This window comes from Phoenix dactylifera, chromosome 11, assembly GCF_009389715.1.
Source record: "Phoenix dactylifera cultivar Barhee BC4 chromosome 11, palm_55x_up_171113_PBpolish2nd_filt_p, whole genome shotgun sequence".
Classification (NCBI taxonomy): domain Eukaryota; kingdom Viridiplantae; phylum Streptophyta; class Magnoliopsida; order Arecales; family Arecaceae; genus Phoenix; species Phoenix dactylifera.
In genome coordinates this window covers 12,818,171-12,835,270 of record NC_052402.1, presented here as the reverse complement: position 1 = coordinate 12,835,270, position 17,100 = coordinate 12,818,171, and the positions used below count along the sequence as shown (strand labels likewise).

General features: G+C 37.9%; 1 protein-coding gene across 4 annotated transcripts; it reads right to left on the bottom strand.

Moving 5' to 3' along the window:
- Positions 1–1,726: 1,726 nt before the first annotated feature.
- Positions 1,727–15,178, bottom strand: LOC103711232 (serine/threonine protein phosphatase 2A 55 kDa regulatory subunit B beta isoform-like). Of its 4 annotated transcripts, none has more exons than XM_039131652.1 (14): positions 14,733–15,178; positions 11,012–11,115; positions 10,813–10,908; positions 10,607–10,726; positions 9,503–9,700; positions 8,980–9,071; positions 7,851–7,969; positions 7,121–7,244; positions 6,833–6,950; positions 4,215–4,283; positions 4,023–4,114; positions 3,858–3,935; positions 2,500–2,567; positions 1,727–2,379 (listed from the first exon to the last, which is right to left on the bottom strand). In XM_039131652.1, exons 1-14 carry the CDS (start codon positions 14,842–14,844, stop codon positions 2,243–2,245), a joined length of 1,527 nt encoding a protein of 508 aa, XP_038987580.1. In that variant the 5' UTR covers positions 14,845–15,178; the 3' UTR covers positions 1,727–2,242. The 4 variants fall into 4 exon arrangements, with proteins under 4 accessions (XP_038987580.1, XP_038987581.1, XP_038987582.1 ...); XM_039131653.1 differs by having other exon boundaries at positions 9,506–9,700; XM_039131654.1 differs by lacking the exon at positions 10,607–10,726.
- Between the last annotated feature and the right edge of the window lie 1,922 nt (positions 15,179–17,100).

The window sequence follows — 17,100 nt, the reverse complement described above, 5'->3', positions numbered from 1 at the left end:
TTGGTGATATGCATCTTTCTTGAATGCAGCTTAAGTATGAATACTTAGTATTATAGAAAATGTGAGAGGCACTGGTTAGACTAGCGTGGGAGCAGTTAGAGTACATAGTGTTATAGAAAATGAGAGAGGCAATGGTTAGACTAGCGTGGGAACTTTACATATATATAGGATAAGATTTGGTTGTCTGAGGTTAGAAGCCAATTATGGTAGTTGGATTTGGATTGATTGTGTTGTCCAAATCTTTTAACCCGAACTCGACCCAAATCAAATTGAACCAGCCTGAACCAATATGGGTTACATCTGGTTGTCTCCAGGTTAACCTCGGAGAGGCAGCAGGTCTAGAAGCGTCGCTATTTTGAGTTTTGTTGGGCTTGTCTTCACGCAAAGCTCAAATTATGTATGAGAACAATAAAAGAAGCGCTTGTTACTGGCATCTGAATTCAATTCGGTCCAAGAGTTTCCACTTCGAGCATTCAGTTGACCCAAAGTGGAGCACTTCGACGAAGTAGGCTCCTGCTTAACCTGCTTATACCAAACCAAGCAAGCAATCTCCACCCCCTGCTTCAACTCCGTTCTGATTCACTGAACACTTCTTGGCTACTACGCTCGGACAGTCCAGCCCTTCTTCTGCTACTCCCTCTTTTAAATAAATACTCTCCTTCGTACAAACTCTTCAAAGAAAGAGATGAGGAAGCATGTCATTGAAAATTGTGATTATAGTTATCAAGTTTATTGGAAACAAATTGATTACTTCCACCATAGCCATTATCAAATGCTCCCTTAGATTAACCGATTCATATGGCTGACAACTGTGTAAACACAACCAATACTTTTAACATATGATGTATTACTTGCAGATATTTTTAGCTATCCCCGTCAGAGGCTAGACTAGAATAGTTCTAGCTGTACCTTAAAAATGTTATTTCAGTTGAAATTAGCTCATACTTATTTGACAATGCTTACAAAAAAAAAATCTATTGCCAGAACATGCAAACATTAAAAAAAGAACAGCAATAGAATAGCCACAGCGCTAAGAAGCTGTAAAGGGCTGGCAAGCAGTTTCAAGCAGTTGCCTTTCACGAGCTAATCACGCATCAAAGCGGACAAGCAACAGTCCACGGATAAACATTTAGCCGCAGGAGACAGGCATTACCTGTATCAAGTTTCATGTATAAGACCTACTAAAACGCTTTGGCTTTGCCACATTAAATCAAAGATGATCTCATCATCGCAGCGCATAAACAATTGATCACTCGCCGAGCACAACAGCCAACTCATTTCTGGCTGCATTCATCGAGCCGTCTCAGCAGAACCAGCCAGTTTGCTGCACAGAACCCATAATCTGGAGGAAAATTCAACAAGGTGAAGGACACTTTCTGATGATCACCGTGCAGTCTGACATGTTACTATGAGGTCCCAAGTCTCCAGAATTTTAATGATGGCAGGCCTGTCTCGAACCAAACATGCCTGCTAACAAGACCTACTCAATCTCAGCCTTCATGCCCATCAAGGGCATCACAAAAGCTCATTCAACATACACACACCTGATTATTACTGCCCATACAGGAAACAACCATCATTAATATATGAAACTCCAAGACAAGAGGCATATTTAGGATGAGGCCATCCATCCCTGGAATCCCAAATTTAGGTACAAGTGGTATTTGACATTAAATAGTTAATCATAGCCTACCAAGCAAAAACCCAAGCATTCAGCTATCAGTTATTCTGATGATAGACAAGAGCTGACAACTCTTTCAATATTTAAAAAAAGGGTTAGCACAGAAATGAACAATAATAATAATAACAGCTTTCACAAGCCTCAAAATGCTTGTCCTGAAGATACAAGCCCCGACACCCCTGCATGACAGGCAGCAGAACAGCCTCTTCATAGCATCTGAGACACAGACCCTTGATCAGCCTCTGGTTTGATTGTAGGAGAGCTACAACCACACCTTGGGGCTTAACTGGACATAATAATGAAAGACGTGAATCTTCTCCATAAAAAAGAAAATAAAAGGAAAGAAAAATCAGAGCTAGGCTGCCCTCCCGGGAACAAAAGACAGATAACTTCCTCATGGATTCTGACAGCTCCGCTGGCCCCAATTTCAAACACGTGTGACCATCCAATGGCACATCCTACTCCCGGTTCTTGCTGGTTTCAGGAAACGAGAATAGCTTCCACAAGAAGCAACCCCCTCAAAAAAATAGTTTGCTAATTCATTTCTTTCCATGGCCTTCTCTAAGCATAATACATGTACAAGCTGTTTGCAGCAGCACAGGCAATCGAATTCTCAGTTGGGTGCCATGCTAGATGGAGCAACTTGGTTGTGAAATCATATGAGTTTCCATTTGCATCAATGCCTGAGGTTTCTGCTCCTGCAACATTTTGGTATATGTGTTAAATATTATGAAGTGGAGAAGATTTCTGAGAAAACCTCAAACAATTATGCAGCATAGGCTGTTGCGAGCTACTAAAGTTAATGGGTGAACACTGACCTCGTCTGACAACACGTGTCAAACTGCTCAGAGACCTTGCAGGCCTTGCAGGGTTTTGGCCTTGTCTTCTGAATAACAACAAAAAGGCAAGATCGAGTAAATATGTTGGCACAAACCTTCCGAGTAAGGCATTTTTTATCAGTTGCATTTTTTATCAGTCACATACACAGTCACCCAATACCTGTTTGACCAAGTACTTGTTTCGTAGACCACCAGCAAAGAGTTGCAGTACTAAAGAAGAAATTGATAAGTAGAAATTTCAGAACCTTTAGCATTTTTTTCTGTTGTAATAAACTAATGATGTCAAACTAAATTTTCTATGATTCAGAAAACTTGTAACTTAGGGGTCATCAATTGGTGCAATGGTAAAAAGCTTGGGTTGACAAGCAAAATGGCACATGTTCAAGTCCTGGAGGAGCAGCCACTTTGTGTGAAAAAATGCTAAAAGTTAGGTCTGTCCCCCTCCCAGGATCCCCAGTTTGTTGGGACCATAACGGGATAAAGGCCTTTTTTTTCCAAAAAACCTATAACTTTTTTTATCAATGTCAATGACATACAGACATGCCAAGCATCTATTATTGGCATATCTGTGTTTTAAAGACGACATCAATGCCACATCCAACAACTCGCACTCTATCATCTCTGAAGCGCCCAATCACTTTCTTCAAACCCAAACCCATCATACCAGTAATTCCATCATTCATCTTGGTAGGGTTGTACAATGCATCAATAACCACAGCGATCCATGATGATGTGATCCATGCCACATAGCAATTACTACTGTTGCTATGTTATCGATCCACATAAACAATAGCAAAATTACAAGAACAATTTTAAACTTGTAGATTCTCAGACACCATAGTATCATCGGGTACCAGCACTTGTACATTATCGACATTAATCCCATAGCTTTCAAAACTAAACCAACAATTTGGGTTGACATTGCATACCCTTCCCCATCATTCACTAATATAAAGGGCTAAATCTTTCCCAAGTCCATATCCTTGTAATTGAAGCTACATATATATTAAAAAAACAGCATGCAAATTTTCAGCTAATATGATTCTAATGTGAAGTATAAAATTTTCATGTATTTTCAACCATATAAATTAAACATGTATTGGCCAGATCTGGATATGCGCTAAGATACAGTGGCTGCATATTATGACATTTCAGCGAATTCTACATCAAGAAAAACAAAAATGTTCATCTAGTTCTTTTCTACCCGCACCACCCCCCCCCCGCCCCCCCCCCCCCCCCCCCCCCCCCGCCAACACACACACAAGAAAAAAGGTTTTGAGTCTAATCATTTTGTCAGTAATAAGTATGTAAAATTACCATGATCAATTCAACTATACCTCATGGGATTTTTGCTGGCCTCCAAAGTCGCTGCCTCTGTGCTTCCAGCAACGCAACCAAACACACGGAAGAGATTGCTGGTTGTTGCACAAACAGTAGCAGCACTATCAATATTAAGGAAAGAAATAGCAACAACCTAACAAACAGGCCAGTAGGACGCACACCTGTAAGAACCAGTTGCTACCCGTAGTCCATCACCACTTAGGCAGCACTCAAATTTGTCGAAAATGGAGTCACTTTCATATAAATCACATAGCTGTATGAAAATAGAACCATCATAACCAAAGTACATGGTGCATTACATCTTTCTGCCAACTATAATTAACATGAGCTAAACTGTAACAAAAACAAATTACCTGAGGCCTTAAATATTCATGGACCTGAAAAGTTGCAACAGGACCAGAGTCCATGTTTATGTCCCATAACTGGAAAAATCGCATAAGAAAAAAAAAAGAAAAGTAAATCTAAATGAGACAACAAAATAAAACAAAAACCAACATCATGAGCTTCATAGGAAGGACTGCAAAAGATATAACAGACTAATGCTACAAACAGACATCAAAATAGCTACATGTAAATCCTACAGACACCAGAAATAGTTACACAAAATCAAGGTAGAGCTGCAATACTGCTAGACAAATAACATCATCATTCTTCATATTAAAAAATTAGCAAGGGAAGGGAAAAACTTTCATGTGTCTCAATTAAAGGGCAGAATTACTAGCTTATAAATGAACTAGAGCAAAGCTGTGCCATATATTTTACCAATATTTGTTTTTTATTGTGCCAAAGCCAGGGGACAGAAGAAAAAAAAAAGAGTTCAACCATTTGCTACCATCACCTAGCGCACATGAAGCATGTATGATGATTTCATAAAAATGTGTGCATATGAACGAGAGTCTGTGCATAAAGAGTATCAGCCTCACTCAGCCCAGGATGATGGGTGCATGACTTCAACCAAGGAGATGGGTATTCGACTTTTACTTTCTATGAACTTTTTTCATGATACAAAATGGAGCAAAATAGGAATTCGAGGCTTTGTCGGTACTTCTCCATACTGGGCATCCAGATTGAACCAGTGACTAACTAGGTCCTGGGAGAAGCCCAAGACCCTGATCCCTCAGACCCAGACCATCCAAGACTATATCAACCAAAACAAAGCAGGACAAGGACCAGCACCAGCTGGTTCTGCTGAATACCATCCTGGGGCCCTGAATGCAGTCAAAAAGGCACCAGTCCCATTTACTTTGTTGATGTTGGAATTCAAACAGGAAGAGGAAAGGGGAAGGGAGAAAAAGAAGAGGAGAGAGTGCTCAAATTCAGCTAGCAGAGCTCAGATCTGTCCTCCTCCAAACCCTTTCTAACACCAATAATGGACTAAAAAACCTCACCTGACCCTAATTTATGCCCCCCCGCCCCCCCCCCAAAAAAAAAAAAGAAAAAAAAAAGAAAAAGCCCTAAACAACAACAAAAAAATCAAAACAAAGGAAAAACATAAAAGAATTGATGTATCCTTACATACCGGGATGCCAACATGTCCCAAGTATCAGTATGGAACCACCCTAGTATTGTACCAACCCAATCTGCAATCAATACTGGGACTAGGACTTTAAACCTTGCAGCAAGAGAAAGAAAGTGTGTTTATATCCATAAATGCTACATTATTGATTGCCTTGAAGTAGAAAATATCATAATTTTGTATAACAAGGAGCTCGTGAATCCTCATTTGCCTACAAATTAGGAAGGATCACAGATTGTATTACAAGGAGAAACCTCATTTCTCCAACAGAAGTGTGCACAGCTTAAAACATTGACAAAGTCCATTCTTTGATCTTTTCAGACAATGGGAAAGTCATCATAGACTTGAAAACTGAAAGGGTCAACTGCAAAAGTCACATTGCTGCTCACAATCATGGAATACTGTCTAAAGTGACTTCCAAAGATCTAGAATGTGCAATCCAAAAGAAAGCTGCAGGAGTTTACACAGCATAAGGACAAAAGTGAAATTACATAAACATGTGAGATGAGTTAGTTGTGCCTCTTAGGCACTTAGGCTTGCATGACGGATATAGTTCTCATATCTGAACTTCTGATTCACAAAATTGCTCCTTATTATACTGCATTATATTACTTCTTCCTTTTATGCACCTTGTCAACACCATTATTACCATGCTCTAGTGCCGTTTGGGCCAAAGAATTGATAACTCACTAATAATATTAGACAATCTGTAAAAGAATAGGCAACAAGTTCTCTTGTGCAGTAATGCTGAACAGTAACATGAAATATCATAATCAAATACAGATGTTGCGAAAGTAGTGAGCTCTTCAAATAAATGGATTTGAACCTCTTGATCCCAGTAGTAGTAGGTCATTACCTTAATGTGAAGAATCCATTTCATCTGACTATTAAATTTTTAAACCACTTCCTTGCCTATTGCAGTAACCAGAAATTACTCAAACTACCAATTCAAAATTATGCAACCAAAACAACTAACAAAGCTTATGAAAAAAAGGAACAAAGTGTCACTTTACTGATATATGTTGAAGCCTTCGCATCAATGGCATCTTTAGAGTATTGTATTCTTAACTGCTTAACAAAAACCAAATAAAAGCAAAGTTTCACCTATTACTACAAAAACTCATATCATTTAGCACAACATCTCGAGGATTCTTGATTAATTAAAATGATCCATCATGTGCTTAAAAAAGGATGTAAAATTTATCAAATATTATGTTCAAAATATTTCTGACTTAGTTCCTCCATAAATACTAATTAATTATCTTGTCTCCAAAATTACTGCTCAAATTTAGAAACCACTGCACACAACTTCCAAAACAAAAGAATATTTTCTGGAATGTGTTAAAATGTAAAAGCATGACACGTTGCCAGCAAGCATAATTCATATTGCTAATCCCTCAAGAAAAAGCAAATAATTAAGAAATTAAATTGCAAGAGGGATACAACTGTATGAACCTTAAGCGTCATATAATCACGACTTAGGATGTGCCTTCCATCTTGTCCAAATTTAATATCTGAAATTGAAGCAATGATCTCAGTAAAAAATGACCTTGAACCTGGAGCCTCCTCAAACCTGTATATGGAGAAGTCCCATTAGCTAAAGCAACACCAGACATGCTAAAGAGTCTAAAAGACACTTGTAACTGGGCCAGTAGATTGCAATTTCATTGTCCACTCAACATAAGCACAGTTAGTTGCAAGATTTCATGCAAAATGCAAAATAAAATATGAGTGGTTACTTACAGCTGGGAATGATTATCGCATAAAGCAGATTGACGCAGATCAATAAGTCGTATTGAGCCCTTTGAGCTACTATATGCCAATGTGTTGCAACGATTCGGGTGAAACTCAGCAGATGTAATCACCTCTGGTAGTGTCAGAAAATGAGTTAATTTCATTTACTTTCATCACTAATATAATACATAATGGGAACCCAACAAATCAGTTGAGCTTAAGTCATATTTCAAACGAACACCAAAATAATGCATATCACAGAAAAGGGGCATGCTATATCAGGTGTTGTTTGTAGGCTGGTGCAGTCCAATCAGACAGAAGGCCCACCAAAGAAATAATCATCTCGAGCTCAAGTACAAGCCTGTTGGGCTAGCCATGGACTCAAGAGACAGGAAAAAATAACTCAGGCCTGATTTATGCCCAGCCTAGAATAAGAAACCTATGCTCAGGCTAGCTTCAGAGATGGTCGCTCAGGAATAAGGTTTGGACAGAAATCAGGTAAATCAACCAAGCATAGCCCATTGATACCCCTAATTTTACACTTACGATCAAAACCAAATGAGCTATGGATTAGCATCAAATTCTCAACATCTGTAATTTTATCAAGAAGTCCACATCCTTACATATGTTTGATTAGCTTCAGAAAATTATGATGCTTGCATAAACTTGAAAATTCCAGCCTCCAAATTTATAAGATAGAAGTATCACCTACTCGGGCCAACTATTCATAGTTTCATACCAGTTAGATCTTCCATATTTGCGGGTTTCACATCAACAATGTTAAAACTCTGGTTGCTAATTTCCAAATTCCAAAGGTTTATTCGCAAATCATCTGCTGATATGAAAGTCTCACCATCGCTGGCAAATAGGAAAATAATGAAATTACGTAAGTGATCATCAAATAAGAAATTTTCAATAAGAGAGCATGGATATCCAAAGAAGTAAAGCTTGAGTTTGTATCATGAATTACACAAAATTAAATACTACATCGTCCTGAAAACTTTTGAAGGTTACATGTTGCTGTCAAGACATACAAAACATACCAGGTCAAGCATAAGCCATAAGAATTTAACCATAGTTTTTTATATTACCACTAAAGTCCCATTGAAACAGGTCGGGTGGCCCAAGAAGTTACAAGCAAGAAAATAACTTACAATTATCAATAGATCACTTGATTTAATTATGAAAGTTGCATACAAATGATAGTCCAGTTCAGTAAATTATTTTTCTTCAGCATAAGAAAAAAAAAAGACAAAAGGGTTCCATCCAGACTCTATATAAGGAGATAAATGTAAATCAATCCAAAAAGAAATGTAAGAAAACCATACTCAGTTATTGCAACATAGTTGACATAGGCAGTACTATCCAATCTTCCCAAAAAATAAGCCACTGCCAAATGTTTAAATGAACACTTATTACATCACATTTTCATAACCTTGCTAAGTCATTTACCCTCTCAGGAGACCTTCCATACCAAACCAAACCAACTTCTCAGTGGTGAAATCTATGGCCTTTCTCAAATAAAAAAATCTGCATATAACCTACTTTTAAGTTTTTCAAGATAAATACTAGGGTTCAAAAAAAAAAATCTAGGGGCATTTTTTTCTTGTTCCGCTGTCCATTTCTAAGCATTTAGCTTAATCAATAGTAAAACTTACAATCCAGATTAAGAAGTACCTAAATTGTCCCTTAAATATATGGGAGCAATTAACATATAACTCAGCAAGACTTTCAACTGTTCCCAACAAAGAAAAGGGGGAAAATATATGAAATTTGTGCCAAAAATTTCCAAACCAAGTATAAGACATCTAAAGCAAGACCAAAGAACTGATGACACCACAAGGAAAGGTGAAAGGTGTGACATGAACCTGTTATTGGAAATTGAATTGATGTGATAATCATGTGCATGAGCATATATTCTTCGACATCTAGCAACAAGGCTTGTTTCTTGGCTTGCTACCTGTTCGTATATAGATGCATGCAAGACATCTTAGTGATCATTTCTAAAGATGGCAACAACTATAACTAAATGAAAGAACATAAGTGCATTGATAAATCATAAGAGGATCAGGAAAAAGAGTTAACAACAAAAGAATATATTGGATGACATAAGATAATTAATGCACACAATGCTGTGAAATACAATGCAAAAACTCATGCAAAGATATACATCACACGTGAGACACAGACATTTGCAAGCACATGCACCCCTCTCCTCTTCTCAATGAATGCATATATATGTATATATATATATGTATATATGTATATATATGTATATATAAGTATATATATGTATATATATGTATATATATGTATATATATGTATATATAAATATATGTATGTATATGTATGTATGAGGTAGATATTTGCTGGGCTGGGCTGAGCACAACTACCGCAGGCAAACGTAATGATGGAAATCCTCCAGGAGGAAAGGAAAAGTCGTTGCTCATATAATTGTATGAACATCCACCATTTGGAAGGCACACTCTAGGGCTGGCAGTACTTGAGCTAGCAATGCTACCATTTGCTGCAGCTTGAGAAGGATCCAAATTCATCTTAGAAATTCTTTTCACCTTCTTTTCTTGCACCTGTATATGTGCAAAAAAAAATCAGAAATTTAACAGGAAATATTTGTAAGAAGGTCAAACATAAAGCACAGACAAACCTATCCACAAAAAAGAGAAATGAAATCACTTCCAAAAACAGCCAACAGCAGGCACCATGAGCAACTATTTCAAAATTAGCAATTCCTAGCTCAGATCTATTCTAATCCTTACAATATGTGCATAAAGACAGCTAGGCATGGCTTTTCTCAGGTAATTTAAGAAAGATCAAAAGGTTCAACATGAATTAATATTCTGATAAAAAATATTTGTTATAGAAAAGAGACAACAAATATTCCTTATTCATGACATTGTCGAGAAAAAATTTCACGGTATGCAATCTCTATATAGATTATTATTGTCGTCCAGAATAGTTTTGTTTTACTTAATCCAACTAATTGATGCTTGAGATTTATCAATTAACCTAGAAAAATATCTGAAGAATGTCTTCAGCAATAAATCTATAAAAAAAAAAAAAATAGGAGTTATAACAGATGGAAAGCATGGATATATTTTCAACAAAAGAACACCATTAGATTCTAGAACATATTGCAAGATTATAATGCTTTTGCCGATTTGTAAATTCTGATACTTAAGTAGAATAATCCAGTAAACAATATGTAAATAACAGATAAGGGATGATATGATAGTTGATCACTACAAATAGTCAAAATATGGTTTGCATTGATGGCAGTGTAACAAATCTTGGAGTGATGCACCGTGAGATCCAAAGATGGATTCATGAGTCATCAGAAATATGTATAGAAGCTCAGTGGTAAACAGACCAGTGGGGCACATGGGAAACAAATTCCCCAGCAATCATGTTAAATTATGATTCGCAAATATTATTCCAAGAAAAGTAACAGATGCTAGAGGGAACTGCAAGCCTGCCTTCCAAAATTTGATTGTTTTATCATTGGTGGAGAGAAGAAACAGTGCACCATTAGCCATTTGGCACCATCGGATCTTGTTGATCTTCTCTTCTATTTCCAAGCTCTTAAGGTAGTCAAACTGATTGCACAAACATGAAACTAGACCAAGTCACATCAAGCATGAAGGATCATATTTCTATCAGCAACATTCCAAAAAGATGGTACCTCCGGTTCATGGCTTTGAAATTCTGTTTTATAGCGGAATTCAGGATGCCTGCTGATTGGATAGTCTAGGCTCTCTAGATCCCTTCTGCAACCATGCTACAGATCAAAGAGACAGAAAATGTGAAATAATATCAGAAGAAGGGGAAGCACAACAAGTCAGACAGAAAAAGGCAGCAAAGAGATAATCTGTAGAACATACATCTCTAACATCTGTCCTTTCAAATAAAACTACACGACCACCTCTATCTCCAGTAGCAAGATGGTCCCCAGATTTATCGAATTCTATTGCTGAAATAATGTCGACTGCAACAAACAACAATATTAAAAGCATCAGCAGGCACACAAAAAATATCACATTCCTTCCAAGAAACCAAGAAACACACACACTAGCTACTGGGCAACATGAGACACAGTATGACATCATAAACTCAGAATTCAAATTGAGTGATTTCATAAAATAATCCATGATAGTCCACGCATCAAGTGGCATATATGTGGGGGGCGCAAAATAGCAAGGTTCGCCTCTCGGTACTAGATCCCGTACCGGTACCATCCTGGTACAGTGTCAATATGCCTGGTATAGAGGTCGGTTCGGTGTACCGAAACTCTGTACAATACCCCCTACTAAGTCTCGGTTTGGTATTGATACATAGCAGCATGCATTAATACTACGAATCTTGGAAAATAGATAATTTGATGTTCATTCACAAGTGCTACTTTTTATGATGCTTCCTTAACTATTGATCCAATCATATTGTGATGTATGAAAATCCAATTTGATGATTTTGGAATTATTTTTGAGGGTGTTATAACAAAACAATAGATGACTCTATGAGTTAAGAAAATGCACAAAAAAGTGCTTAAAAATGGGAGAGAAATATTGGTTGTAAGGTGCATTCACACTATTAAGGTACCTATACATTTTTCTGTTTCAACTATAACTGATATAATAATCTTGTGACAAACACAAAACCACTTGAATAATGAGTTAGAACCATGGTCAGCGGAATCAACCCAAACCATCCGGTTCGGGTGTACTGAACCATACCAGTGGCGGATCAGAACGGTTCCGACAACTAAAATAAGAAACTGGCAACAGAGGGGAGGAAAGCAAAGGAAGGAGAGGAAAAGAGAGAGAGAGAGAGAGCAGAGGAGGGAGGGAGAGGGAGAGGAAGAGGAAGAAAGAGAGGGAGGGTGGCGGCCGGCCGGTGAAGGGCCAGAGAGCCGTGCGAAGGGGTGGAGGAAAACAGAAAAACTAGAGGTGGAGCCCCTCCTCCACCCCTTCACGTGGCTCCTCAGCCCTCCGTCGGCCTCCTTCCTTCTCCCTTCCTCTATCCTCCTCTCTCTCTCTTTTTTCCTCTCTCTCGTTCTCCCTCTCCTCCGCCCCCTCTACTGTGTTAGTATGGGCCCAACATAAAACGACATAGGGGCGTACCAACCCATGTCACCGGGCAACCAGTGCAGACCCCAGTTCCAGCATAGCAATCCTTGGTTGGACCATATAAGGATGGACTCTCTCCTCCATAGATAGGACAAAGTGATAGTACATTTTAAAAATAAAATAAACATAAGCACTTGAATCATTGAATGAATAACACAAGTCCTAAGCTTGCTTACCGCATGCATCTACGGATCTAGAATTATCTTATCATCTCAACCTTGTTTAGGTTTTCAGCATCCAAAGAGGCTGAGACAGATTAAAAAAATTATGGTTGGATAATCATGAATATCAAAGTTTTCCTTTTAAGTTAGTGATCAGACACCTTAAACTTTCAATATTCATCTAGTTATACCTTCAGAAAGGCAAAATGCTGACAGCCAAGAATTGCAAGGATATCCTGCAGCACTCACCCAATTTGCACGAAATTCTTCCATGAACTTAATATGGCCTTAAGCCTAGAGACCTCCAAAACCCTGAACTCTAAGAATATATAAGCTATCAGACTCAAGAGAACAAAATTGTAACCCTAGAGAAAAATTCAAGAGATTTCTGTTGGCATAATAAGGCAAGATGAATAGGTGTTGCCCACATGCATGGATAATGAACAGCCTCTAGATCAGATGAGAATATAGGTGGGGCCCCCTTCCCCAGGGATCCATCAGACCTGTTGTTAGATGTGAACTATTCTCATGCAGTGCACAGTTTCATGACTAAAGCACCTTTAGAGATATGCATCATGAACCATGATTTGACATTGTTAATGTGAGAAAGTAGTGCTCATGGAGGTCATGGATAGTTATAGAAGGTGATCCATGCAACAAGATGGCTGGGACAGAGATGGTATCGATGCTTCCGTCCTAATGAGTTGAGTCATAACGGTTGTAATCTCACAAGGATTGGCACGACATCTTCTGCAGATTGAGACAAGCATTCGGTAGCTTGTTGATAAAGCAAACACTCAATCCATGTTCAAAGACTGATCATTGGATGCATTTTCTAAGGTCAGGAATGATTGCAGTAGCAATGCTCGACTCGTTCAATAGCATTAGACAAACACTCAACCCTTTCAATAGCATTAGGCAAACATCAATGTTGAGCCATCTCTAATTTGATAACTAAGATCTAGGTTACAATGTCTCCCAGTTGTTATTGACGGTTAATAGCAAACCTTCCAATTCAAATTCAGGTAAGACTTTTTTAATTCGATTAAATTTCCACAGTTCTGGGCAAGTTGGGCTTCTTGGTAAATAAAAACATGGTCAAGCAATTCTTACTCAATGCTGATGTCAATTGTTGTTCCAAAAGCATCTCAGAGTATATAGGTAGAATTAATTGAATTTTCAAGTTTGTCCTTCATGTGTTCCATCAATAATGACTAAAGGGAAACCAAATCCAAAGAATTAAGCAAGAACCTCAAATAATGTAAGAAAGAATTGATGAAGTGTGAAAAGATAATGGAAATTCACATCCAAAACAATGAGCTCGTGCTGTCGCTCGAGGTCTTTAATCCTCAAGGCATGAGCTTCACTACTAGCAAATAAGACGGGATTCTTTCTACACAGTGCCCTCCAAGATTCATAGCAAGCCCCCCTCTCTTACAAGTTGCATTAACCAGGAATTAAGACCATTTAATAAAGGATTCACGTCAAATAGATTACCCATCTATAACATTTCCTTTCTTCATACATCCATATTTTATTGGCATCTCTTAAGGTTGCAATCTATTCCTGTTGTTCATCATCTACTGCATAGGTTTATAACTTTATCCTAGAGTTCACAGAGAGACAGAGAGAGAGAGAGAGAGAAGATGAAGAAGATTTTTTTTTTTTGCACCCACGAACTGTACACCATGCAATAGAAGATAGAACTAGAATCTGAAAACCAGTTAAACTGTTGACAAACACAACATACAAAATTTTCTGTTCTATATGAACTAAGTTCGGTATTAAATGGCTACGGAACCCAGCTAAACAAACACATTCTGATGAACGTAGACAAGATATCACTAAATCCAAAACTCATAACAGGTCGACCATATGAAAACAGCAAGCACATCGTGACATTCGCTCAAAAAGGCAATTCCTCTCAGCTATAAATAAGACTAAAAACAACAAAAGTAATGACAAAGAAGTGCTTCCACACATCTATGAGTGAGTTGTCGTCAACCAATGAGAGAAAAAAATATTCATGGGACTCGCAATGAGGAAACGAAACAGTACCAAGGGGAAAGAAGGCCAGATTCATGAGACAACTTCCATTCTTTTTTTAAAAAACATGCTAATATACCATTACTTTTTCCATGACATCTTTCACACTTTTATCAATAACTAATCAGATCAACAAAAAAAAATGAATGGTTTCGTCACAACCATATCAGCCAGATACAAGAAACCCTAAACCCGACTGCGGCTATCGGAAGCCGCAGAGTCTCAGCAATCGAGCGGATCTAGGAGAGGAGCAAAAAAAAAAAAAATCGTACCTTCTTGTACTTCCTCTCCCGCGGCACGCTCGCCGAAGACCTGGGAGAATTTCCATTCAAGGGGGGGCGGCACCGCCGGAGCCCTGGCGTCCTCGGGTCCTTTCCCGTTCATCGATCGGAATTCCGGCGAGATCGGCGGCGAGGCGGGCGGGCATCAACGATCCAGGCGGCGATCGCGGGGAGATCAGCTGCCGCGGCCGCTGGGAGGGCTCGCCGGGGCGTCGGTTCCGGTTTCCGCCATGGGAGAAAGACCGGAGAGGGGCAAGAAATGGCGAGGGGTTTGGGCGAGACCGGGGGAGGGTGTGGTGGCGAAACGGATTGGCGTCCGGGATTGATACGACGGAGTAAAAAAAAAAAAAACGAAAATAACTCCCCTTCGCCTCTCTTTCTCCCTTTCGCCCTAGCGAGGTCCTCGGTCTGTTTTCGCTTTTGTTTTTTCTCTCCAATTTTTTATTTAATAATTTTAGATCGATCCCCTGCTGAGTGCTGAAGGAGTTATATGAGACGTAAAATGACCAAAAAGCCCTTATATTACGCAATCAAATAGGGCTTCACGGCTCTAAATGGCTCGGCCCGTTTGGGAGAACTTATAGAGGACCAAAAAGCACTTTCTAGCCCTCCAAAATACTTTTGGATGAAAAAAGATATTTGGTAAAAATTTAAAAAGCAGTTTTAGCTTTTTCAGAAAGCTAAAAACAGCTTTATGAAAGAAGCTCAATTTTGGAGCTTTCCGAAAAAGCTGTTTGAACTTTGTCGGAAAGTTGTTTTTTTATCAAAATATTCATAATAAAATATAACAATTACATACTTTGTCCCTTTATAAATCTAAAAATCTGCTGGAGCCATAACAACGAACTCTAACAGTGGATCGGACTCGCTTTCGTGCAAGAAAAGATAATCTTATTTCCTATTATTGTATTATACTATAAATATAATATTATATTATATTATATCATAATACATTAATATTATGTTAAATAATTTAATATTATGTTATATTATGAATAATGTATGCTAATAATTATAATATTTTGTACCTTTATTATTGTATTATATTATAAATATAATATTATATTATATTATATCATAATACATTGATATGTTATGTTAGATAATTTAATATTATATTAAATTATTATGCTATAGTATACAATATTATATTACTATACTATAATAATATTATATTATATTACAGTAATATTATACTATATCATATATTTATGTATTAATATATGTTATATTTTATTATGCTCTGTTGTATAATATTATGCAATGTCCTTTATGGTAATTTTGTCATACAAAAATATTTTCTCGGTTTGTTTACCAAATATATGCTAAAGTACCACATCACTTTAGAAATGTAGTTACCAAATAGCAAATAGTTTTTTATTAAAGCTTTACTTCCAAAAGTTTTACTGCCAACAGCTCTCTCAACTAGAGCCTCAAATGACAATAACTTCATTGTTATAATAATTGCGCTCGTCATATATATTTTTTCCAACGCGTATGTTCACAAGTAACTTACAACTAGAATCAAATTGCTATGTCTTGAATTATCTTTTGATATGATTCTTCTTATAAAAGATAAGAAGAAGCAATTTTAGGACTTATTTGGTTCATTAAAAAAAATTAAAATATTTTTTTAGAAAGGTGATGTCTAGATATATAATATCTGAAAAATAGTTTTTCATGTTTAGTTAATTATGAAAAAGTGGCATATTTCAGAATGGCTTTTATTTAGTTGAGCATTTATTTTTCTAAGAAAATTATATAAAATCGAAATTAGGTACTCGAAAAATCCTTTACTTTTATTAAATTTGTAACCTTTTACACTGGCCCAACAAAGACCAAACAAAAAGAAGGTACATCAAGCTTGGCTCACTCGAGCAAAAAGAAAAACAAGCGAAAATAACGAGGTGGAAGACTTCATTCTTCACCCTTGCCCCCATTGGCGCTTTCATTGTGGCCGGCATCCCCACCTTCATTGTCGTCAAGGTCACCGCCTTCACCAGCTACACCATCATCGACATTGAGGACAGAGAAGTCCATCCTCTGGAAAAGCTGGTGAGCTTGAGCTTGGCATGCTTTGAAGCCCTTTCCAAGGGCATAAGTTGTAGTCTCCAAGGCCTCCTCTCGAAACTCATCTGAGGCACAGTACTCTTCGACTGCTCCCACAACCTTCGCTTCGGTGCAAAGGGCCTACTTGGTAGCCTCGGCAACCCGTCGGTTAGCCTTATTGGCCTGCCGCTCGGCCTCCTCAACCCGACACCCTTCCTCATCAACTAGTTGCTCAACTTTGTGGCCCGTTGTTCACCCTCTCGGGCCCTCTGATTAGCTTAGGACAGCTCCACGAAAAGGTCTGCCACTT